The 25,797-nt window shown below is 35.4% G+C and overlaps 1 protein-coding gene across 1 annotated transcript in view; it reads left to right on the top strand.

Annotated features, from left to right (window-relative positions):
* Positions 1-25,797, top strand: part of Dpyd (dihydropyrimidine dehydrogenase) — an 817,241-nt gene that overhangs the window by 402,106 nt on the left and 389,338 nt on the right. Inside the window, exon 13 of the mRNA XM_051185598.1 lies at positions 10,348-10,563. Coding sequence (XP_051041555.1) covers positions 10,348-10,563 — 216 coding nt within the window. The remainder of the gene's footprint in view (positions 1-10,347; positions 10,564-25,797) is intronic.

Below are 25,797 nucleotides of genomic sequence, written 5' to 3'. Positions count from 1 at the left end.
TTGACACATACATGCTTATAATCCCAGAATTCAGGAGGCTGAGAAAGGAAGGATTGTGCATTTGAAGTCAGCCTGGTTTATGAGAAACTATTCAAACCAACCAAACAAAAGAACAAACAACTTATACTTAACGATAGAACAGGAAGTTTTCATGCAAAGAGTAACAAAAGAGAACAATAGTAGTTGTGCTTATTTTTAAATAAAATACACTCTTAGTAAGTAAAACATAATATTAAAACAACAGTAGTACACAATGAGAATTTGTGAATGCAGTCAGAAAATGTAATGATTAGAAAAATACTTCCCAACATTAGGTGTCAGCCTCAGAACACACAAAAAAATTAAGTAAATGTCAGCAAATCTGAAGGTTTAGCAGACAGAACTATAGTAATTCTTGGACACATAAGTCCCAACTTTCAAATACTACTGGGCCATTTGAATGGTAATGGTAAGGAAACAGAGTTCTCAACAAAATCTTACAATTATCAGTAGAGTAATATCTGTGCAAAGGATTACTATATCTCAACAGACCAAAAGTAAACCAAGTGGACCTATCATAAGGACACATATAATTTACTGAACTTCTCTTGATTACAATATCTTTTTCTGTGCTGTTATAGCAGTGATTGTTTGCTATGTCACACAACACGTCTTCATGAATTTAACAAAATTAAATTACCTCTTGTGTCCTCCCAGACCACAAAAGAATAAAAATATAAATCAATAACAACAGATAATTGGAGACCTTTAAACTTGAGAGGAAATTATATTATAGTAGGTGTTGATCAAAGAAAACAACCAAAATATATGTCAATAAAATCTGTAGAGACAATAGAAAGAAAAAAATGTAACAAGACTTATCCAAAATTAATAATAACAAGAATAGTTTAAAGAATCAATGACTATATTAAACAAAAAGGTATTCAATAAATAACCTGACTTTATACACTGATAGACTAGTAAAAAACAAAACCAAATGCATAGGATAAAATAACGAAATTATTAAAGCACCAGAAACTATTGAAAATGTAACTTTTTTTCAAAGATAAATAGAATCAATAAACACTTACTTTGACTGAGAAAAAATAGATAAGATTTAAAATGAAATTCCTTTGAGGCCTTATATTTGATGCTATAGAAAAGGGCCACTAATTAGCACTTATTTGCCAGCTACTTCAACAACCTGGATATAAATTATATAATCCTAAAGAAAGCCTGCAGCTTATTTAAACCAACAAAAAATTAAGCCATAAGAGTTCAATGACAAATAATTGTAAATCAGTAATCTAAAACCTTCACACACATAAAAGTATACCCAAAATCACATTGCTTCATGATGAATTTTAACAAATATTTAATAAAATTTTAATGTCCATTATTTTTAATGCTGTGACAAACACTTTCAAATCATTTTAAGTGGCCAGCACAACTCCATTACAAAAGGCTTACTGAGCTAACTGAATACTTTACACAAGAAAAGGAAAACTGTAGGCCATTTTGCTCAATGAAGATGGTTGTAAAAATCATCAGCAAATTATTAGCCCAAAGGATCATATACAAGACATATAGGCACTTATATTATGAGTGATATCAATAGAATATATAAGGAACTTAATATATATACAAGTAAATAAATATGTCACAGCATGTGAGCTGAATGGCAAGTGAAATATGAACATTTCAGTACATTCAGATACCATTTTATTATTTAAAATTAGATGTAGAGAGAGCTTACTTCAGCATCCTAAAATGAATATGTGAAGAATGGATATTCACATATAAGGATGAAGGCAAGACTGGATACATGTTGATGTATCCAAAAAGAGCCCTTTAATGCAGAGAAGAAAGCAACAGACAGAACGGAAATGCCAACTTCAAGGAAGAATCATTTGTAAGCTCTATATCTGATAAAACACTAATTTCTAAAATGCATAAGGAAACTAAAATTCTACAGCAAAAACATGAACCTGATAGAGACAAAAAAAACTTGCAAATAAACAAAAGTAGTAGGCACAAAGTCATGAAAAGACATTTATCCAAAAAAAGAAAAAAAGCCACACAGATGGCCAGAAAGGATATAAAAAGCTGCTCAAACTCATTATCAGAAAAACGTGAATAAAGTCATGGGGAGATAATACCATTCACTAGGATGATGATTACAGAAATCAACCATTTTTGCAAGGTGGAATCCACATTAAAATCCTGCACACTGTTAGCGGCTGTGAAAATGACATAGTGACTATGAAAAAGATTATGGCTTGTCTACAAACTCTATACCTGAGATTTGTATCATGAAAAAGCCTCAAACCCATGTCTCAAGATATTTCCTTAATAATTAGAATCAGACTCTCAAAAGTATACCAGCACATCATGTTGTTTCTTGAAGAAGGGCCCTTTGCACGTTAGTGCCAAAATTGACTAAAATGCTTGATAGTTGCAAGGGGAGAGATACACATAGATTTTTGAATGGCCCATGTATTATGAAGCAGCTAATCTAAATGAATTTCTGTTTTACAAGTTTCTCCTCTTGATGACTAGTTCTTCTGAAGGCAAAGTATATGATCTGGAGGCAGTGCATTAATCCAGTCCATGAATTAAGCTCACTTTAGTAGCTATTCAATGCTATTCATTCTTTGTTTTAAAATAATTATAGAATGCATCTAAAGCAGGTATAGCCAAAGAAGAATCAATGGGTATTGTATGTCATTGAAATTTAAATATAATGAACATGTAGAAGCTACTTGATATTTTTAAAGGGTTATAACATAGAGGTGGTGATTTTTGTCCCTTTATAAAATAGAACTCTAGAAACAATGGTGCTTTCAGCAGCATTTAACTTTGTTATTTTTGTCTTTTTATATAATTATTTTAAGACAAAAGTGAAGGGGGGAATGCAGCTGGAAAACGTAATTATAACACAAGTTGCTTTTTCACATCAGCATAAACATTACATTCTCAGATGTAATTTCTATTAAAATTCTATTAAAGTTCCACAAACTAAGTATTATACAAAACACATTGGTAAATAGTAGGTGATGATGCCATGCCATGTAAGCCCTCATGATGACTTCAAGATTTGACTTCCACTCTCAAATATTTAAGTATTATACATGTTAAATTTTTTGATAAAAATTTTCTTTGGGGGATTTAATGTTTTGAGCCAGGGTTTCATGAGTATAAGGTTGACTTTGAATTATCTATCTAGGTGTAGCTGTCCTTGAACTCCTGACTCTCTTGTCCCATTTCCCAAGTGCTGAATTATGAATATGTGCCACCAAATTCAGATGGAATGTTTGAGTTTAGTGAAATATCTACCCCAATTGCAACTGTTACACTGACCATGCCCATTGGGAGGCTAGGTCTGGGGTCCAGGACCCCAGCTTGCTCTCTTGCTTCCTGGTCAGGTTGCAGAGAGCATCTGGGTGGCATCCTTGGAGCAGGGACCCTAGGCAGTCATCTCTATCAACTGTAAGTGATTTCTCATTGAATAAAATTATATTAATCTATATTTGAGCCAATCCCATGAATCTTGTGCCTTACACCAGTTACCTACTTCATATGTGTTTTCATGTATTGAGCACATACAGACATATACATGTATTCTTTATATGCATATTCAACCAAACCATCATAAAATACTTTCAGGTTACATACTGATTTTTAGGATATTGATATTTTAGATGGATAGTGTTTGTGTAAGACGCAGGCAACTTGCCATAATAAAGCCAACATCCCTCTGTAGTTAGTTTTTGTTGCCTCACTTACATACAATTTATCTTTAGCAATAGTAAAAATTGCTTACCCTCAAGGACCCACATTTTGCTAATTTGAGGTGGGAGAATGCCATCTGTTTTGAAGAGTGATTTAAAGAATAAACATGAAGCACTTACTGCTGGGTGGAACTAGAGCAGTGTGTGAATATGAGTAACTGAATTTTCTTTTCTGAGGATAAATGGAATATTCTTTCACAGTATACATTGTCAGTACATTGGTATTTGACAGAGAAGATACTGTTTAGCTGATGGGAATTTTGATAGTGTCTTTCTAATATACTGGCAAGTTAAAACAATCTTTGTCCTTTTGAATAGATTATTTATAGACTCTGAGTACAATAGCTTAGATATCTAATTCAACCATAGCCACATCTGCATCTCCATTTGAAAACAAGAGTTAGAAAGAGTGTCCATGTGACCAAAGCATAGGTCTTGACCTTGGATTCTCAGTGAGATAAGATCAGTTCAAATGATTTAATATTTTATCTTATTATTACATGTATTCATTTAGTGAGGGAAGTGTGTGTCTGTGCCACAGCATTCACATAGGAGTCAGAGGAAATCAGTTTTCTCCTTCCACTTTATAAATCCAAGAATTAAACTCATATCATGTGCCTTGTCATCTCTCAGATGTGAGATTATAAGAGTCCTAATGTTTGAGCTCCACTCCAAGAGATTCTAATGCAATGATGGTGAAGTGTAGTTGTTCTCATCAACTGGAGTTTTAAAACTCTCTATATATTTCTAATATTAAGGGTAGGAAATAAAGGGACTACACCAAGAAAATATCAACTCTTAAACAAAAAGAAGTAGAAGAATACAGATGATGAGAAAGAATGAAATAACTGTACAAAGAAGAAGGAAGAATGAATCTTAGGGGTTTCCTTGAGATTCTCCGGTCCTCCTGGAGGCTTGCTTAATTAGTCTGCTATAATCCTGCACCCTAAAAATGACATCACACTGAAATTGTTCATTTTAAGCTAGGAGTTAAAAGTCAATAAGTAGAGCTGGAGAAATGTGGCTATTCTTGGGTGGTGGATTTGGTTCCCAGGACCCACATAAAGTTGTTGGAACCACACATAACTTCAGTTCCAGTGTATCTAACGCTCTTTTTTAGCATCTGCCTACACTGCATAAACATGGCAGACATACACACAAGCAGGCAAAACCAATATATTTTTAAATATCTGATGTACAAGAATATAGATCACAGTATTTTAATAAAAAGGAGAGTTGATAAATCTTTATATCACTCCTTGTAATTGGATTATGAGATGTATGTATTTATACACTGAAACTTAACGTATTGTATTAGTTGCCCTCCTTAGATGGCTCTTTGAAGAGGCTTTACAAGCAGGCAAGGCCAACCTTTTGCCATTACAACAGGAATATTTCTGTGCAATAGTCGTGTTTGGAAACATCACAACCAAATAACTAGTAAAATAAAATAAATCTCATCATGTTAAAGATAAGTTAAGCAATTTTCTGTTGTACTATATGCAGATCATAGGTTACAGGATGGATATAACCTACATGGAATATGATCATTCCAACATGCCTTATTTATCGTAATACAAAATAAATAAAAATAAGCCTCATGGAAACAAAGGCTTTTGTATTTTTTAATAAAGTAAATTGGCATAGGTTTTTATTACTATTTTATGTGAACTTTTCTCCCTACTTAAAAGAGCAAAAAGAAGGTTGTATATCCAAGTTCAACATTTAAATATGTTTAATTTTGAATATTTTTGTGTGTGAAGCCAGTCCTGCTCTTGCCAGGTGCTGAAATGAAACTAAGCCAGAGGCACAGGTATGTAATCAAACATACAAAATATGATGAGCAAACAAGTACTTTGCTGGAATAAGTGATGTAGGGCACTCCCTCTTGTAGGGCTCCATACAGTTTTCAAAACATTCAAGCCAAAGAGAAACAACAAACCATACCCCTCCAAAAAGATGCTGAAAAGCCCAGTCCCATAAATGATACTTTACTTGCAATATTGCAAATAGATCAATCTACTGAAGCAAAGGCATTGTGGGGACCCAGGAAATGGTGAGAGGTAGCACTTGAACATTGGTGCTGGAGGATGCAAGTTGAAATTATGATATTTAATACTTTGGGGTACTATGAGTAGTGCAGACAGAAATGAAATAAGCCATTTTAATTGTAACTTATATAAATTTAGGACCTCTTCCAATCTATACCACCAAGTTGCACATTACGTGACTAAATTCCTTACTTAGTTTTTTCCAAATTAAACTCTCAAGTGAAAAACAAAGATCAAAGTAGTTTATTTGTCATCACCCCTCAGTTTGAGTGTTTCATATGTCTAGCAAAAGTTCCTATAAGAACCACATTCATCCTTCTGTCTACACTGTAGATAATGTGTTTGGTACATTCCCCTCGCCTCAGGGCTATATGACTTTTGCCTTTTTTTTTTTTTTTTTTTTCCATTTCTTTTGCCATATGTGTTGATCAAGCAAAGAAGTAGAAGATGAGTGGGTTATTAAAACCCTTTATTTCTGAAAACATTAGCCTATTATATAGAAATATACCCTCTTATGTTTTGTGTATATACAGCTGAGGCTTCTACAGGCATTTCACACAAATTCCTTTGTCCATAGATTTTTCTCTGTGTAATAAAAGGTTTTGAAGTCAAGTATCTCTGATTATTTTGGCTCTGCATTTTAGGGATAGCCCAGCTGAAAGCCAGAATGAGCACAGGTCTGTGTTCCAAATTACCAAGCAGGATGCTTGACTTGACCTTCACTAGATGAGTTTTACACCATTATTATTTCTTTTTTAAGTGTGCTGTCAAAAATTAATTAATTATAATGCCGGGTGTTGGTAGCACACACCTTTAATCCCAGTGCTCAGGAAGCAGAGGCAGGCATATCTCTGTGAGTTTGAGGCCAGCCTGGTCTAAAGAGTGAGTTTGAGTTCAGGCTCCAAAACAATTCAGAGGAAAGAAACCTTGTCTTGAAAAACCAAAACAAATAAATAAATATTACATCAACAAATCAGAAATGTAAATTCAACTAATTGTCAAAAGAATATATTCTAGGTAAAAGAGGAATTGATTAAATAATTGAGTTGAAAAACTTTATAACCACATGCAGAATGCTGAACTTGGTTGGGTACTTCATACAACATAAAAACTAATTACTAGTGGACTAAAGAATTAGGGCCTGAAGAGTTAACCCAGCATTAAGAACATGTGTGGATCTTGTGGAAGGCCTAGGTTTGCTTCCCAGAACTCACCTGGGGGCTCAGAATCATCCATAATTCCAGTTCTAGGGGATCCAGCCCCTCTCCTTACCTAGCCAGGCATTAGGCACACAATGATGAACAGATATGCATGCAGGCTAGACATCCAACACATAAAATGAAACAAATGACTCTAAAACAAATTAAATGTAGGACCAGAAATTTCCCAACTACTAGAAAACAACATAGGGAAAAATTACACAACACTGGCTTTGTTGATGATATTTTGGACTGGACTCCAATGGTGAAGATGGATAGTTTAACAAATCTTGTCATGCAATTCCACATTCATGAATCATAGTATCACGTTGAAATCCTTAAGAAGTTGTTAAATAATTGTTGTAAAACACCTTTAAATCTGTTTGTTTCATGTAATGATATGTAATGCAATATCTATCACTCATGAAGAATATGTAATAAAAATTAAAAGTACAAAGAATACAAAAAAATATCAAATGAAACAGCCTACTGACATGAACAGTTGGTAATAGAGGGATACACAGAAATCATATCCAGCTAGATACATATACACATGTAGGAAATTGTCTTCATTTATGTACAGCACTGTCTTAATATATTTTCCAGTTAATACATGGTGAACACCCTTTCAGTCAGTGTACTAGTTGCTTCTGAGTCATTCCTGGTTCTGACATACAATGACTTTCCACAGACGAAATTGCAGGGAACTAATAATCTTTACTGTTCAACATCTCTATCACATCTGTTATTTGCTAACATTATCAGGTGACTGGAAAAATAGCATTGTCTGAAATTGAAAATCTGGATAACATGTGTTTTAGAGAAGAATGCAATAAGGTCCAATTTAAAGCTATTTGATATAAGGGCATTCACCACAGCAGCAGCCAAAGGTGATGAAACCTCTTGGAAATCTCGGTGTTGGGGCTGAGCATGGGATTTGAAAAGTATGGGTCTTTCAGGGAGAGCTGAAACTTGAGATTCAGTCCACAGAGTCAGGCACAGGAAAAGAAGGCTTTTGTATAACGCAGAATAAGAGGCACAGCTGAACATAGAGGTGAACAAAGACAAAGCAATCACAGCCTTGTGTGTTTATGCAAGTGAGCACACACATCTTTCGCTGTCTTATACATACTTAAATATAAAATATATATCATCTACGACTATCTCATTTGAAAAAAAAGCATTGTTAATATGTATACCTTTACACATTAGTTGTTCAGTATATTTAGTATTCTTTTTGTTAAGCTTTAAAAAAATTCCTACAAAATTTGTTCAAAGTATTTCATTTATAAATTCCAAAACAGTAACCTTCTTAAATATTTTAGAACTTGGATTTATTTTTAAGACTACATTTATTAAGAAATGCAAGTTGAATTACATATACAAGATACCATATATATACATATATACATACATACACATATGCCTCTTTGGGCTATTGCCTTGTGCTGTAGTGGCTGCAGTTATAAACAAACAGAAATCTATCTACAGTATTGAAGAGAATGGATATTTCAGTGCCCACATATAACAACCAGAAAACTGCCATTTATTTCATGTTAGAGGCATATAGTGCCATCTGTACTCTTGCTGTAGACATCATTCACAATGGTATCCAGTGTTTTGCCCATGAATGCGCATATAGGGACAGTGCTTGTAATTTTTCCCAGTTTCCTTATCTTTCATGTTGAAACTTCTCACTTACTCTAACCTAAAACATACTTGATTCTGTTCAAAGTATGGTCAAATGCTATCAATAACAAGGGTGATTTTCTTCCACATCTATCTGTCTGTCTGATGCCTGTCTACATGGACACACACACACACACACACACACACACACACACACACACACACACACACACACCTCCAACTTTACGCTAAAGTATGTATTCACATTCTTGTCTTGATTAATACTTTGAATAGAATTTTGATTCCATGTGAAGACAAGAGCCAAGTACAATGAGACTTCCAGAAAGCATGCCTTTGAATGAGGAGGATGAGGTTAGGTGTAGAGTTTTTGCATTTGATCAGGGAGGGAGAAACAGAAGAATGAACATAGGGAGGGAAGCATCCATAGTTAGAGCCTAGATGCCATCACCCCCCCCCCTTTTTTTGTGCAAAACCAGAAACACAATAGCCTTTCAACTGGCAAGTTTGTTGCCTCTTTGCATATTAAGTGAGCTTTGCTCTGCTTTTTAAGTGGTGGAGGGCTGAAAATAATTTCTATGCAAGTCATGGTAATCTTTATCTACACAAGACACATGCCTATAAAATTAAAGTTCTGCTCAAATAACCTTTCCTTTGAGTGATGATTCACAAGAGAACAGAGTTCCACTTTTGAATTAAGCAGCCCTGCCCATTCAGTGACTACTTTGCCTGAGAATATTCATCCATTTTTGTATTTTTCAAGTATTTGTCTTTCATAGATAAACAGAAAGTGGGAGGAGGGGAGAGAGGGGACAGAAGAGGGTGACAATGAGGAAGGGAAAGCGAGAGTGCAGAGAGAGGGGAGGGAAAGAGGGCAGGAGAAGTTCAGCAAGCATTTTCTATCCTTCCCTGAGCCAGATGCCTAAGTGTTTTTATTAAAACTTATTAACATCTTGGTTACAGTGACCACTGAACAGTGGCTATGTGCATTTTGAAGTGCCACCTGGAGATTTTAATGTAAACTGGTATCTGTTTCTGGTTATGTTTCTGAAAAGGCAAATTCCTTCAGTCCTCAAGTGTGTTATTTCTGTTGCAATTAGAAGTCTCCCTGTGGCCTACTTTCTGCATTCCTCAGTATCCCTCTGAGGTAGGAGATGAAACAGCCAGAAGCCCCACTGTTGTGCTGAGTTATGGAGGAGAACAGACAAGGCATTCTATGCTGGGGGGGCTGTCCTGAAGTCACATCCAGAGTAGTGGGATCACTGGGAAACAAATTTAGACCTCCTCACTTGTAGTGGCCCCAATCTCGGTTCTAAGACGTTTCCATAAATTAAGTACAAAGAAGCCAGGCGAGTTAATGGAACCAGAAAGACGAATTTGAAAACCATCCTTCTTGTTTTTGAATCTCAGTATGCTTGAAATGGAGTTTTTGTTTGGTTGGTTGTTTGTTTAATTGATTTCCCTTCTGTTTACAACATCTATATTGATCTTTTACTTAGGAAAATGATGATAATTATGTATAATGTTGGGACACTGAAATCTGACTTGGGGGCAGTTTTCTTCAGGGAGATGGACCAATTGTATTCACTTGAATGCTGTGATGAAGAGATATTTGGGGGAAAACTATGTAGCAGTTCAGATATGATGCAAAAGCATTTATTGCTGACTTTTCTCTTGTAGGAACAATATGGTACCTTGGTGTCAGCCCAGCCTGAACTGCCCCTATTTTACACTCCCATAGACCTAGTGGACATCAGTGTGGAAATGGCTGGGTTGAGGTTTCCCAATCCCTTTGGCCTTGCCAGTGCCACACCAGCTACTAGCACACCGATGATTCGACGGGCCTTTGAAGCTGGATGGGGTTTTGCTTTGACCAAAACTTTCTCTCTTGATAAGGTAAGATAATACACTTGAAGTTACCAGCAAAGGTGTAGCATGCATTTTCATTAAAAGATAAATATAAGATGGAATTTTTTTTTAAAAAAAATTGTGAGACATGATGATTACTAACTAGTTGAAAACATTAAACATTATAGTTTCAATTTCTTTAATTCTGTTTGTTCCAGAGATAGAGTAATGTGGAATATATTCACATTTTATATTGTCTAAGAAATTTTGAGATTCCATGGAAGGCCTCATGCTCCCTGGGGGGTGGGAAGGGAGGGTTGGAGGGTCATGGAAAGATGGGAGAGGAAGCTGACATTGATATGTAAAATAAGCATGTTTCTAAAAAAAAAAAAAAATTAAAAAAAAAAAGAAAAAAACAAATGACACCTGGGTTGTAGGAGGAGGAGAGGGAGAAGGGGGAGGAGGAAGATAAGAAAGAGAATGAGGAAATAATAAGCAACAGGATTAATACCAACACCACTTTTTTGGACCCAAAGCTCAGCTCAGTACTTGCCATGTTTTCTGTCAAATTGCTAAATAGGAAACAGATGATCTCCCATCTTCCATTGCTGAGAAAGAAAATATCAATCAGTCTCCATTTAGAAAGTTCAGAAATCATTGTAAATAAAGTGTAGACTACAAAACAAACAAACAAAATCAACATCAAAAACACCTTTTGCTTGGTGATGTAGCTCAGCTGATAAAAGGCTTCTAAGTCCATTCCTCAGCACAACCCAAAACAAGCATGGTGGTGCATGCCTATAATCCTCCCACTTAGGAAGAGAGATAAGAAGATCAAAAGTTGATGATCATCCTCCTGCTACATTTCAAGGTCAGCCCAAGCTACTTGAGAACTGTCTCAAAAACCTACACACAAATAACAGCAAAAACTAGTATACTAGTGATTTAACAATCACTAACCCCTATTCTAATTGAATTGAATTACTATAATCATTTATAATAGCAGGATGTCATTTGATATTCTATTTGTTTTTATTTTGTAGTGTTTTAACCACATTAAACATTTGTGTCTTAAATATTTTATTTCCTTATGAAGAAAGCTTTCAACCTGCTGTCATCTACCTCTTTGAAATGCAGAGCATGTTCCTGATATTTACAGTCATGGTTTTGTGTGGTAGCACATAGGACTGTTTTCTAAGTAATTTTAATCCCACTGACCCACCTTTCCCCACTCCTCTCTCTTCCCACTGCCTCAGCCTTTAGTAAATACCACTCGACTCTTATCTGTTTTAAGACTCCATATATGAGGGAAATCATGTGATACAAGTCTTCTTTGGGGACTGGCTTATTTCACTTAACATAATGATCTTGAGTCCATCCATGTTGCTATAAATTCAAGATTCCATTTTTATGCTGAAAAGTACTTCACTGTGTTTTTGACTATATTGTCTTTATACATGCATCACATGATGAACATTAAGGAAGTTTATATTTTTGTGCTATTGTGAATAGTGCAACAGTTAACAAGGGAATACATATTTTTGACATACTGATTTTGTTTCATTTGGATATATATCCCATGGGTGAGCTGTCTGATAATATGAGAATTTCTATTTTTAATTCTTTGTTTTGACATTATTAGTTTGTGATTTTAGAATGTGTGTAAATGAGAACATATGTTTCCATTCAAAGTTAGGAAAACAATGGATTTAGTTTGCATAATATCCCATTATTCATTACATGTCTTACAGTTTTTCACTGTAATTTGTTGATGGTGGTAATAAGATTTCTCAAGAATTTCTTAATAAAAAACACCCCCGCCAGATTAATTTCATGTGACATTATGGTTTTATGCTTTTACAAGGAGAGCTGCACACTTAGGAATTGGATGATTAAATCTGAGATCAAGTCTTTAGTGCAAAAAGCAGGGCCAGTAAGATGTCTCTGCAGTTAAAGGACCTTGCAGTCAAGGCTGGTAACTTGGGTTTGATCCATAGAACTGAGATGACAAAGGGGGACTGACTCCTAAAAGATTTCTTTGGTAGCCACATGAGCCCTATGGCAAGGCGATGCACCCTTTTCAGAACAGACAGACAGACACACACAGACACACACACACACACACACACACACACACACACACAGAGAGAGAGAGAGAGAGAGAGAGAGAGAGAGAGAGAGGCACACACAAATAAGCAAACAAGTAAATGTAAGATAACTTTAAGCATACAAAGCATGTAAATGCACACTTACAAGGTTGGATGACTGATGGGGTAGAAGACAGACAGCCTCCTTACATGGTAGTGAGTTAGAAGTCTAATTTATAGAACAAATAGGAACATTTCATGGGCGATTTGTTGAAAAAGTTTTGGGCAACAAAGCCCTTTGATGTAGATAGCAAAAAGTTGTAGTTAGTAATAATTAAGGTGTGAAAATGGGTAGATATATGACTAAAGAGAGTAGCATTATTTAAATCAGCCTTATCCTTGTGAAAAAAAAAACAGACAGAGAACTTACATGTGCCATTAAAGCTCATTCTTTCTGCTTTCTTCTTTTACTGGGAACATTGGGTATTCAATTAAATGTCAAGAAAGAGTTTTGCTAAACAACATAGTAAGGTGAACTGAATAGTCTGGCTTGATTTAAAATACTATGGGTGAGTTGTATATAGTTTTGTAGAATATTAATAGTGTATTTGTCTTTGTCTTCATATTTTAAGAATTATGGAAGCTGTAGTTAAATATTTAACCTGTTATTATCAAAATCTCTAGAGCTTTTAATGATATACTCATTATGCTATTTAAAATATACACACATAAATAGGAATATGTATTTGATCAGGTAAAAGTGAGGAATTATGGTGGACTGAAGATAGGTGGTTTGGATTTGATGCTGGTTTACCAAAACTGAATTCTGAGGCATGAGAGATATCATCCTTTCCTCTACTGGCAACATGCATTGATTCATGATCCTTTGTCACTCAGGGACACAGCAGCTGTCTCCTTTATAGACCTTACCAGAAGAAGCAAATTTAGAAACTAACTTCCTTTCAAACCTCCAATTTGAATACAATCTATCCATTCAGAAGTCAGTTCTGTGAGTTTAAAGGCAAGGTATGAAAAAATAAAAATTAAATCTGGTGTAGGAAATACAATGATGAACCCATTTGCTTATTTTGGTAGTGGTTCAAAACTAGTGTGCAAAGATGATTTTTAAGCTTATCTGTGAAAATGGTAATGGCAGAAGTCACAGTGCCATCTTGCACTGTCCAAAAAAATATTTTCCCATATATGAACTTAAAGAGCACTCAGTCTAACTCTTAGTAAACTATAGTTTGTTTCCTGCTTTGCCCCTAATTACTGATTAAGCCCTTTGTGTCTATATAATTGCATCATATGAATGCTTGTGCTTTCTTATTGATGAAATGTGTTGTATACAACATGTGAACTCTCATTTTCCTCCACACAACCTTTCCTAAAGGCAGGAATTAATATATTACATATAATATACATGTGTGTGACATTACAGCAGACCAATTGGGGTGGGTCTTATTACAATGTATTATGCCAATTCAAGATTCTGTTTAAAACTTATTGTAATTCAGAATCTTGACATTTGAAATTTGGATGCTCATAATATGACAAAGGGTAGTCTGTGGAGTTTTGTTATCATATGAAATATTAATACTTCACAACACATCTCTGATGAAGTACAATTTGCCGAGCCTGCATATGATAAAGAAATTAAATGCTCACCAAGGGAGTTCAGTCAGAATTAGAGCCCTGCTTGAACATCTGCTGGAAGTTTCATTATCCAGTACTATGCCAGTGTGGCTCCCTTGTTTTCCAAGATTGACAGCTGAATATTGCCCCAATTCCTGCAGCAAATACATTTAGCTCAATGTTGGCCCCCCTTTTGTTTTATTTTTTGGGAGAGTGTCAGAGGCTGCTTTTGATTTTCAAACTATATTTTTTATACTCTTGACATTTGTAGATGCCACATTGAGGTCTAATATGGTGTAGCAGCAATAGGCCATTGACTTGCAGGGAAATGCCAGCTGATATCTCAGTAAACAGAAATATTATTATTCTTCAGTGTGCCGTCTGTAGAAAAGCTGGGTATGCTTTCTTTAGGGAGGCAAACGATCACATTTTTAATGCCAAATATGAAAAGATCTTTGTTTGCTTTTGTGCTAAATAACATCAAAGATGGCTTTTATTAACTCTCTTCTTCCTTCTCTATATCAATCTTTCTAAGAACTTATGTCCCAAAATAACTAGATTGCTTTCTTTTAGATGTTACTTATGTTTTAAAAGAGTGACAAGTGATATTTAAAACCAAATTGTAAGCGTAAACTTAAAAAAAAAGAGGGAAAATAAGCCAACCTGTCAAGTTTGGTTAAAGCTAAATTATGATGAAACAGAGAACTGCTTTGTTTATGAGGAATAGTACAAAACACTGTGAGCATCACATAAAATAACCATTGATCCAGGCTCACATTATATGAACAAGAAACACATAAAATATTTTATTTATGTCAAAGTCTGTATAATTCTATCTTCTCATAGAGACCCATATTCTATACTGCAAATGTATACTTATATATCAAACATATAATTGAGATTTTATAATAAATATCTTGAATCAGTATTCTTACTATAATAAGTGTCAGATGGTCAAATAAATAGGAAACTGCATAGTATATTATTTCTCAACATTAAAACCTAACAATAACATCAAGTTTCCTTAGTATTGCTTTGTGGTTCTATTATGGATTGTAGCTCTCTGGGTAAAACACAAATTTACCACATATCACAATGCTGAGTTCATAGGAAGAGTTTGGTAAACTTTTCACAGACACTTCACAAAAATGAATAAATAGATTATTTGCCACGGGCATATTGAGTTTTTTCTCTCAACCATTTGAACAGGTAGTTAACACATAAAGCCATTGACTGCTCTCAGTATTGATCTCAATCACAGGAGAAAAGGCCAATTTAAAACTTCTCATCTTCTGTGTTGTTTTCCATACCAGTCTAAAACTAAAACATTGGTGGAATTTCTGCATGCATGGGCAATCTTTTAAGAATGAGATCACTGAAGCTTTCAAAATGCAGAGGGTTATTGAGAAAACAGAATAGGAATCAAATTGTACTGGGAAACATACAGAAATAATTTGGTCTGACTCTGTAAGATCATGTATTAGTAGTTCTGACAGAAGAAACATAACTTGGTGTGTAAGTTTGTGTGTGTGTGTGTGTGTGTGTGTGTGTGTGTGTGTGTGTGTGTGTATATGTATGAATGAGTAAACCAGATGTTAACATCTGCTTTGATTCCTCAATCACGTTTCCATGTTATGTTTTGAGGCAGAATCCCTCACTAAATCTAAAGTGTTCTTATTTGGCTGTGCTCTGGCTGATCAGCAAGCCTAGAGATATTCTTGTCTCTATATCTCCAGATGATTTAGCATATTTTGCCCTTAGGTTTTAATGTAGTATTTTAATTGGAATATGAGACTCAAACTCAGCTTTTTAGTTCTTTGACAACTGGGACATCACTAAGTAAACTTGATTTCTTGATTTGTGTGTGTGTGTGTGTGTGTGTGTGTGTCAAAAGCTACGCTAGACTGTTAAGTTAATGCAGCCCATTGCAGCTGTGTAAGGTTGTTTTAGAAACCTCTCCCTTTTATTGGTCCCAGATAAGCCTTATCTTAAGTTTTTAGTCCATGATTTTGTATACTACTAGTCTGTGAGAGATCATGAAGTAAATTGATTGATATAAATCTTTAACACAATACAAATGTGTTGAGTTTTGATTTTTGTTTTATTTATTCCACTTTTGTTTTGTTTTATTTGCTTATTTATTTTTTGTTTATTGACAGGGTTTTTCTGTGTAGCCCTGTGTGTCCTGAAACTGAACTTGGGTTCTCTCCAAGAGCTACAGGCACTCTTAACAGTGGAGGCTTTCTAAACCCAGAATTATTCATTTCAAAATATATTTTATTCATCCTCCAAATAAATAAATTCATTATAAAATTCCAAATGCACAGACAGACAGGAAAAGCACTTTTGCCCAGGAATCTCTAGTCACTGTTATTTGGGCATGTATTATATTGGAGTTTGCTATTACCATAGATAGCTATTATTACTATTCATGTAGTCACGTATTCACCATTATATATGGAGTGTTGGTAGTATATTGATAGTGCTTTACTACACTAATATCCTTATCAATTACACAGGTTTTTTTTCAGATAAAGCGAAATTCTAAATCTCTTTGCATACAACCAAGCATGCTGGAAATTTGGGCTGCATTTTATATACATTCTTCTGGTCCACATGATGCTTGTGGGGTTCACTCACACACAATCTCTATTGGTAGATGCCTAGAGGAAGGCAAGATGTTCTTACTAAGGACTCTGGAGTCTCATACGGTGTGTTGTAATTGCTGAAGCGGCTGAGACCGTCTCTCTGTCTTCTTATTCTCTTATTCCTTAGGCTACCCCATCAGCATAGAATCTAGTTTGAGCTTATTCATAAGGCAACTGTGTTTGAAGAGGAGTGAAAGCTGTAAGGCCTTTTGAAGCAAAAATCCAAAGGATATTGTCAGTTCCAACATAAACTCTTGACCATCTTACACCTTTACAGTCATCACCCACTTACTGAACAGAATTGCAACATTACATCACAATGAGATGTGAATTCAGATCATAATGACCTTTGAAAATAGTCCTCAAGTGACAATCATTTGTATTACTCCCTTAGGCAAAATGTGCTTACCCTTATCAGGATTCATCAAATGCCATCTTAACATGTGGTTTCGTGATCACTGCCCTCAATTTTGTGATCTATGATAGGTCCAAATGAATAACACAAAACTGGATTTTATTCTCCTCATGTAGGACTGAGTGAAATGGAAAGACATGTTACCTGTTCACCAGACATCCAACATAAAATAGTATGTTCAGGAGCTGGAGATATGGCTCAGAAATAAAGAGAACACATTTCTCTTGCAAAAGACCCAGTTTGAATGCCAACACCCACATGGTGGCTTAAAATCATCTGTAATTCAAGTTCCAAAGGATCCAACTTCACTCTTCAGGCCTCTGGATGTATGAGGCATACAGGAGTATATATATGTATTTGTGTACACACACACACACACACACACACATATATATATATATGTATATGCATCTAAAACACTCATATGCATAAATTTATAACAATAATATGCCTATGAGGATCTGTTATATATTATTGTTATTCAGAAACAATAGTCCAAGACTGATAACAATAGCCTGTCTATAGCAGGTGACATTGAAATTAAAATTCTGTTTGGCCGGTATCTTCTAAGATGGTAGTGTTTCTATCTTATTTAGGGCATGTTGTTCTCTTCAGTAACAGTTCCCCACTTCCTTTTTCTGCTTTAGGTTAAACCCTCTGAGCTATTAATTCTAGAATTAGTGCCTACTGTCTCTTGTCCATAGCAGGCAAAGAACACTACTAGCATTGTAGAAACATCTGCAGGATATCTCTGCTTATAGACAGCTAAAGTCCATTCTTTGTTCTGAACTGTCTCCTTTAGTCTTACCTTGTAGTGTTGCCACTATGAAACTATTTTTGTATTTGCTGTAATTCTTTCTGGGATGGATTTATTCCCTATCCTTGGCATGTCTTACTGCTAGCTCCTGAGAATATTAGAACTCTATTGTCTACTTGAGAGATTCTATCAAGGATTACTTTCAATCTTTGTAGAACTTAGCAAACTGTCTTGCTGCCCCACTCTTGGTGTGATTTTCACTGTAAGGTGCCGAGAATCTTCTATCAGGCAGAGACTCATTATAAACCATAACTTGGGTTTGACTTAGTGAATTAAATGCATCTGTCTTAAGCTTTTACCTGTCTTAGAGTTCTTCATTGTATTTGGACAGAAACATTTGACTCCCACTTTCAGCATTCTGTCTAGAGGCTCTCTTAGAATCACAAATGTATCATATACTTTCTCTTCTGAATTACCACTAGCAAGATTGTCCTGTCTAACTGTGATTCAGGTTGCTATTTTCCTAATCCCCAATTTTTAAAAAAAAAAATTCTTCTCACTACATTTTAATCATGTAAGAAGCACTGTACATCTTTACATCTTTCCATCTTCACCAGCAGCCTGTTCTTTGTGTCATAAGACTCCCAATCTCAAAGCTAATGTCACATGCTTTAGAATGGGATACCACAGCACATGACTGATTTCCGTATCATCTGGGATATTACTCACTGTTGAACCCCCACACCAGTCAGTATACAGAGGGTCAAATATAGTAGCAAAGTGTGTGGACCTTCCTCTACCACTTGGAGGGGATGCTCAGGGCTTGGCTTGGCACATGTTGATCATTCACACTTGTGCACTTGCAGTCCTTTCATAGACTGGCCACCAAGTAGCTATGGGTGCTTGCATTTCTACTGAGAAATACAAATGGCATAGAACATTTAGAGAGAGTTCATGTGCCTAAGAGACAAAGCATTTTGTTTTAACAACTTAAGCACATTCACTTGATCACAATCCCTGTATACCCATTTCCTTGCTAATACATTGCCTTCCTTCTTGTTCTGTAGCATGCAGTTTCTCTCCCATCTGAGGGTTATGTGACTTGGCATTTGTTCTGTCTGGGAATGCTTGGCACTAAGATTTATATTTGACTGGTCCTGGCTCCTTAATTGCATTAAAGAAGAATAGTTTGCTCCTTCAAGGAATTTTTCTGGACCTTGATGAAGTCTCTCTGTGTGTCATGCTACCATAGTGGTTTCCTTCACTGTACTCACCTATTACAGAAAGTGTCCAGGCATTTGGCCATTTGTTTGTATGCAGCCTGGTTTAGCTACTTGCAGCGAGTCACATGTGAAATAGGACATTGTCTTTCTTGCTCACTACTGCATGCCCAGCACCGAGAGCAATGTCTGGCAGGTAAGGAGGACTCAAACCACATTTGTTAGATGAATGAATAATCGTGGGATTCTAATTTGAAGCACAATTCCACCTGACAGCCCTTCAGTGGCTCAGAGAGAGCCCTCATGTCTTATCCATAAGCCTTTTCTTTTGTTTCTAAATTGTCCTGTTTTCCTTCCATAATAAGATTTGCAGATTTTTACCATGTAGGTTGCCTGTTCTCCCATGTGAATTGCAAGAACTAGTTTTGATCCACATTATCTTAATTGAGAGGAAGTTGTGCCTGCATTTGCACAGATTGGACAAATTGGGATCACCTACCTACCAGATAAGAACTGGAGAATAACACTTACAAAGCCATAAATGCTAAAATTAATTACTAAAAATTCTGTGAATATCTTTTTTTTCCTTTAAATTTGAAACAAGGTTGTTTTACATGTCAATCCCAGTTTTCTCACCCTCCCATCCTCCCCTTTTATCCCCACCAAACCCCAGCCCATCCTCTTTCTGCTCCCCAGGGAGGCTGAGGCCTTCCATGGGGAATCTTCAAAGTCTGTCACATTACTTGTAGCAGGGCCTAGGCCCTTCCCCATGTGTATAGGCTGAGAAAGTATCCCTCTATGTGGGATGGGCTCCTAAAGTCCATTCCTAAACTAGGGATAAATACTGATCCATTACTAGAGGCCCCATAGACTTCCCAGTCCTCCTAACTAAAACCCATATTCAGGGGGTCTGAACATCCCAACACAGATGAAGCAGAAGAAAACAACCCTAAAACAACTTTATAATAATGATAGAGACACTCTGTGAATATCTTATGTAATATTTTAGAGCCTTTGTAAGTTTCTTTGGATATATAATAAAGAATGTTGTACTTATTTCCTAACTCATTGTGGGGTATAATTTTGGAAGAAACATCTACATTCTTTTTAAAACATTACACTGATTAATTTTGTCATCATTCATATTTTCCATTTCTTATCAAGAAAATCTATGACACAAACATGAATAAGCTAAACCTGCTATTTTACTGTTATTATGAATTTAAGTTTTGTGTTTGATTAATTTCTATTTAGTACAAAATAATTTTCTCCAGATACATTCTTGTGCTTCGACTAAAGAGATAAAATTATTTAAACAAATTCAATGTTAATTCATTTCATTGGCTTTGGAAAATCAGAAAATCAAAATGTTTTCTTGTAATATTTACTTAGTTTTTAGTTGGTTTGATTATTGAATTGTTATTTGTATCTATTTTATTAAAGTTTATAAAACTGTCTCATCCTGAAATGAAAAAGAATAACTTCCAATGAAAAGGCTACAGTTGATACATGCTGGTCCTCTAAGGGAGTTTATTCCAAAGTTCCCAATTTTGGCTGGACCCTCATCTTCTCTATAACCAATGAGTCCTGTATGCATGAACATTTACTCACTCACATTACAAACTCAGTATTTTTTTCTTCATTTTAAATTATTTTTTTCTTATTTTATATATTGATCCCAGTTCCTTCTCCCTCCCTCCCATGCCCTCCGACACCCCTCCCTTCCCATTCTCTACCCATTCACCAGGAAGTGTGAGGCCTTCCAGAAGGGATCATCAAAGTCTGTCAAGTCATTGAGTAGGGTCTAGGCCCTCCCTCCTGAATGAAATACTGGCAAATCAAATCCAAGCGCACATCAGAGAAATTAGCAAGCTCAGTATTGAAGTTAATCTTGAAATTTACACTCCAATAAATATGCCCTTATCTCCCCTCAACGTTCTCATCTAATGTCTATTGGCTACCTCACTATGTTTGTGAGCTCTGTTTGCTAAATAGGAAGCATAAATTAAGACATTTGCAAATATAAATTAACAAGTACATTTCTGATGATAAATAAAACTCATTTAACTATAGTCAAAGTGATTATTTTCACCATGTACAATATTAAAGTTATTCAAATCACTTCAATGCATTCTTTTTTTTTAATAGAATTTTCCCCTCTCATAATATACTCTGATTACAGTTTTTCCTCCCTCTACCCCTCCCAGTCCCTCCCCCTCTTCTGCCAGCTGGAGCCACCCACTTTCTGTCTCACATTTGAAAACAGGCTAAGGGATAATAATAAAATAAAGAACAATATAAAAAAGCTAACAAATCATACAAGAAAAACCAGAATGTAAAGAACCCAAAAAGGAATGTCAAATAGATATAGATGCAGAGACACATCCATTTGTATAATTGGAGATCCCATAAAGACAAGAAACTAGAAGCCTATATACACAAAAGACATGTACATGTAGTGTAATATAAATTCATACATATATACATATGTATTAAATGTGTGTTATATATGTTATAAAACACACATGCACCTACCCTGAAGAGTAGTCTGTTTCCCCAGTGAGACTCCCTTAGAGAAAACTAAGTTTTCATTTGCAAGTGATTATCAATTAGGGATAAGTTATGGGTTATGGTTTAGAGCATAGGTTCACTTCTCCTTTCAGCTGTGGGACCCCACTTGGTTTAGAGCCATATAGGGCTTATACATCCTGCTTCGATGTCCGAATTTATACGTGTGCCCATCCTGTTGATTTAGATGACTTAATTTCCTGGTGTCCTCCATTCCCTCTGGCTCTTGCCCTCCTCCTGCTTCCAGTTCTGCAGCTTTCTTTGAGCCTTGGAGGAGGGGTTTAATGGAGACATTCCTTTTACACCTGAGTCTTCAAAGCTCTCTCATTCTCTGCTTAATATCTGACTGTGGGTCTGCATTTGTTCCCATCTGCTGCAGGACAAGCTTCTCTGATGACACAGTATAATGCCATTAGGAGTCATGTTATTACTACGGTTTGGTTGTTTTGTAGAGATTTTTGTTTTGGTTTGCTCTGTTTCTTAGAATAATAGTGTTTTTTCTTACACTAGGTCACTGGGCAACCTAGTCTCAGGTTCTCGGTCAATCAAACAGTGTTGGGTATGTGTTCCATCTCATGAAATGGGACTTAAATCAAATCAGATATTAGCTGGTAACCCCTATAGCTTTGCCTCTATTGCACTAGCATATCTTGCAGGAAGGATACCACTGTAGATCTAAAGTTTTTGGCCCGGGTTGTTGTTTATGTTTATCCTTTGGTAGCATTCAGAGTAACCTGTAACATTGATGCTAGCACACTTGGTTGAAGCCTCTATATATGCACAGAATCAACTTTTCCATGTGCAATTAGTTGTATAGGTGTTGTCTTCAACAAGGTGGTCTTGCTTTCAGTGTGTAGAGAACAACCTACCATTTTGGCAACAGTGTGGGTTGTTTGGGCATTCCCATGGAACCACTTTGACCAACAACTCAATTAAATGTAATTCAGTCTCTGTACTGAAAGCTTTGTTTCGTGAAAATAAATGTTAAGACTCTTTGTTCCTGTTATTTGGCAATTGCATTTAAATTACCTTCATATATGAATATATATTCCACAAAGCTTTAATTATACTAGATTTTCATTATGTCACTTAAATGATACTTAATTTTAGGTTGCTCTCCTTATTTTCCCTTCCTTGTGTCTTTTATTTCTCCTCCTCCCCATTTGACCCTGACATTCTAGCCCCCCCCCCCATCTGTAACTATCTATTCTACTTCCCTTTCCTAGGGATATCTATCCCACCCTCCCCATTCCTTTATTCTATACCTAACCTACTTGGTTCTGTGGATTGGAGCTTAGCTATCATTGAATTAATAACTACTATAAGAGAATACATAGGTTTTTGTCTTTCTGAGTCTGGATTACCTTAATAAGGATAATTTTCTTTTCTAGTTACATCCATTTACTTGTAAATTTTATTGTTTAAGGCTGAGTAATAATCCATTGTGTAAATAAATATACCACATCTTTTTTTATCCCTTCATCTGTTAGTGACAGTGACATCTAAGTTGTTTCCACTTTCTGGCTGTTATAAATGTGGCAGCAATGAAGATGTTGAGCAATTGTGTTTGGGTATAGATGCCCAAGAAAGGTATAGCTAAATCTTGAAATAGATCAATCCCCAACTTCCTGAGGAACTGCCATATTGATTTCCATAGTGGCTGTACAAGTTTGCTCTCCCACAAACATTATGAATTACCATCTATCCTATTTTTCTTAGTCATTATGATGGGTATAGAATGAAATCCCCATTTTACATCCCTGATGTCTAACACTTCTTTAGTGTTTCTTTTCTGTTTAAGTTTCCTCATTTGAGAAATCTGCTTACAGTTCTACACCATTTTTAGTTGGATTGTTTGATTTCTGGATATCCAGTTTTTTGAGTCCATTGTATAATTAGCACATTACCTTCTAATTATGGGTAGTTGACATAAAAGCCTTTTCCCATTCAGTATGCTGTCACATTGTCCAAATGATGTTATATTTTGCTATGCAGAAGTTTTTCAGTTTCATGAGGTCCCATTTATGAATTGTTGATTTTAGTACCTGTTCTAATGGTGTCTTTTCTGTGACAATAAATTCAAGACTTTTCCCAATTTTGTCCTTTATCAGGTTCACTGTATCTTGTTTTATGATGACTTTTTATTCATTTGGAGTTTAATTTTATGCAGATTGAAACATATGGGTCTATTTTAATTCTTCTTACATTCACCCATCCAGTTTGTATATAGCGCTATTTGTTTGAAAATATTGTTCTTTTTCAGTGTGTATTTCTGACTACTTTAAAAAAAAAAAAAAAAAAAAAAAAAAAAAAAAAAAAACAGGTGTCCATGTGTGAATGGATTTAAGTCCACATCTTCATGTCAATTCCATTAATCTGCAGTCTGTTTTTATGCCAATATGATGCTATTTATATCTAAAATTTCATGGATTTGTTTTAATCTTTAACATTTTCTTTGCCCAAGGCAACTCTTTCATCTATCATGCCATGTCTTCAATGCCTGAGATTTTCTCTTCCATCTCTTGTATTCTGTTGGATGGTTCCTGAAGTGTTCATTTCCAAATTTCCTGTACTTTTTTGTTTGATTGTTTGTTTGTTTTTGCTTTTTTTTTTTTTTTTTTATTCTATTTTCACTTTCAGGTCATGAAATTTTCATTCATTTCCTTCCATGCTTTGAGTTTAGATTTCCTTAAGGGTTTTACGTATTTCCTCTTTAAGGAATTCTATCATACCCTAAAATACTATTTTTAAGGTCTTTGCCTTGTGCTTCAACTATGTTGCAGTTCTCGAGGCCTGCTGTGGCAGGGTTCCTGGGATCTAGTGAAGACATACTATCTTGGCTATTATTGATTGTGTTTTTTTTTTTTTTTTGCTGGCATCTAGGCTTCAGGATTTGAGGAGATTATAAGTCTAGGTGCTGATACCTGGTCCTTGTCTTTGTTAGTTGGGTATTGTTTACCTTGTATTCCATTGTCCTATTTGGTTCTTAGGAAGATGTGGTATCTGTGTGTTACCTTGTAGGGAATTGTGGGATCTTGCTAGGTATAACCACAGGAGCTTCCCAGTAATTGTGCTTCTAGATATTGGACTAGGATTGATACTTAGAAATGGGTGTGGGCTGGGGTATCTGAAAGAGATTCACAGGAAGAAGGAAACCAGAATGTCTACCAGGGTCTGCTTATTTCCCCTGGGAACTGGAGATAAAGAGTAAGGAAATGTCACAACAAGTGGTGTACTACAGATGTGGGAGTGAAGTTGGGGAATTAAATTTGGAGGAGAGAAGGGAATAATGAAGATCTGTAGTTAGACTACCTTCTTTCTTGGCCTGGGTCCAATGCACTTGTTAAAAATACTTTATTCCAAATTTAGTCTAGTTGACTATAAAGCAAATGAATCAATTTTCCAATATAATTATATCTTCACCTCTTTTCCATTTCAGGCTGCTATTCACACTTGTTAATTAGTTAATCATTTTGGTAGAGTGGACAAGGTGAGTTTCAAATAGACTTTCTAATAATGTAAATTGACATGTACAATTTTGATCAGGGTGAGCTAGTGGGTGAACCTACTTTGTAATGGAAAATACCTCTTATTTAGTTTCCTTCTTTCTTCTGAAACAACTGGTGGCAAGGTTAATAGAAAATTGTCATAATTGTGGCTAATGGAACTTTCCTTAAAGTTCCATGCTGTCCTTTGAGGAACTTATTTTGCTTCACACAATGTCTTTGTGGGTTTTAAACTTAATTAAGATGTCAGCATTTGGGAATGTATAGTTGTGGTCTTTGGTTAAACTGAATATGGATCAGATTCTGTAATACATTCCTTGCTTCTGTATTTGATTAAAAAAATAAAACCATAGAGCTCTATAAGTACTATGCAGAGAAATTTTTCAAGCTTCTTTATAAAATTTATATATGAAACTGTGACCACTTTGCTTCAAATTTTCGCTAGA

Source organism: Phodopus roborovskii, unplaced genomic scaffold (genome assembly GCF_943737965.1).
Source record: "Phodopus roborovskii unplaced genomic scaffold, PHOROB, whole genome shotgun sequence".
In the NCBI taxonomy this organism is placed as follows: domain Eukaryota; kingdom Metazoa; phylum Chordata; class Mammalia; order Rodentia; family Cricetidae; genus Phodopus; species Phodopus roborovskii.
The sequence above is the reverse complement of the archived record's forward strand: the minus strand, read 5'-3'. Positions and strand labels throughout refer to the sequence as shown.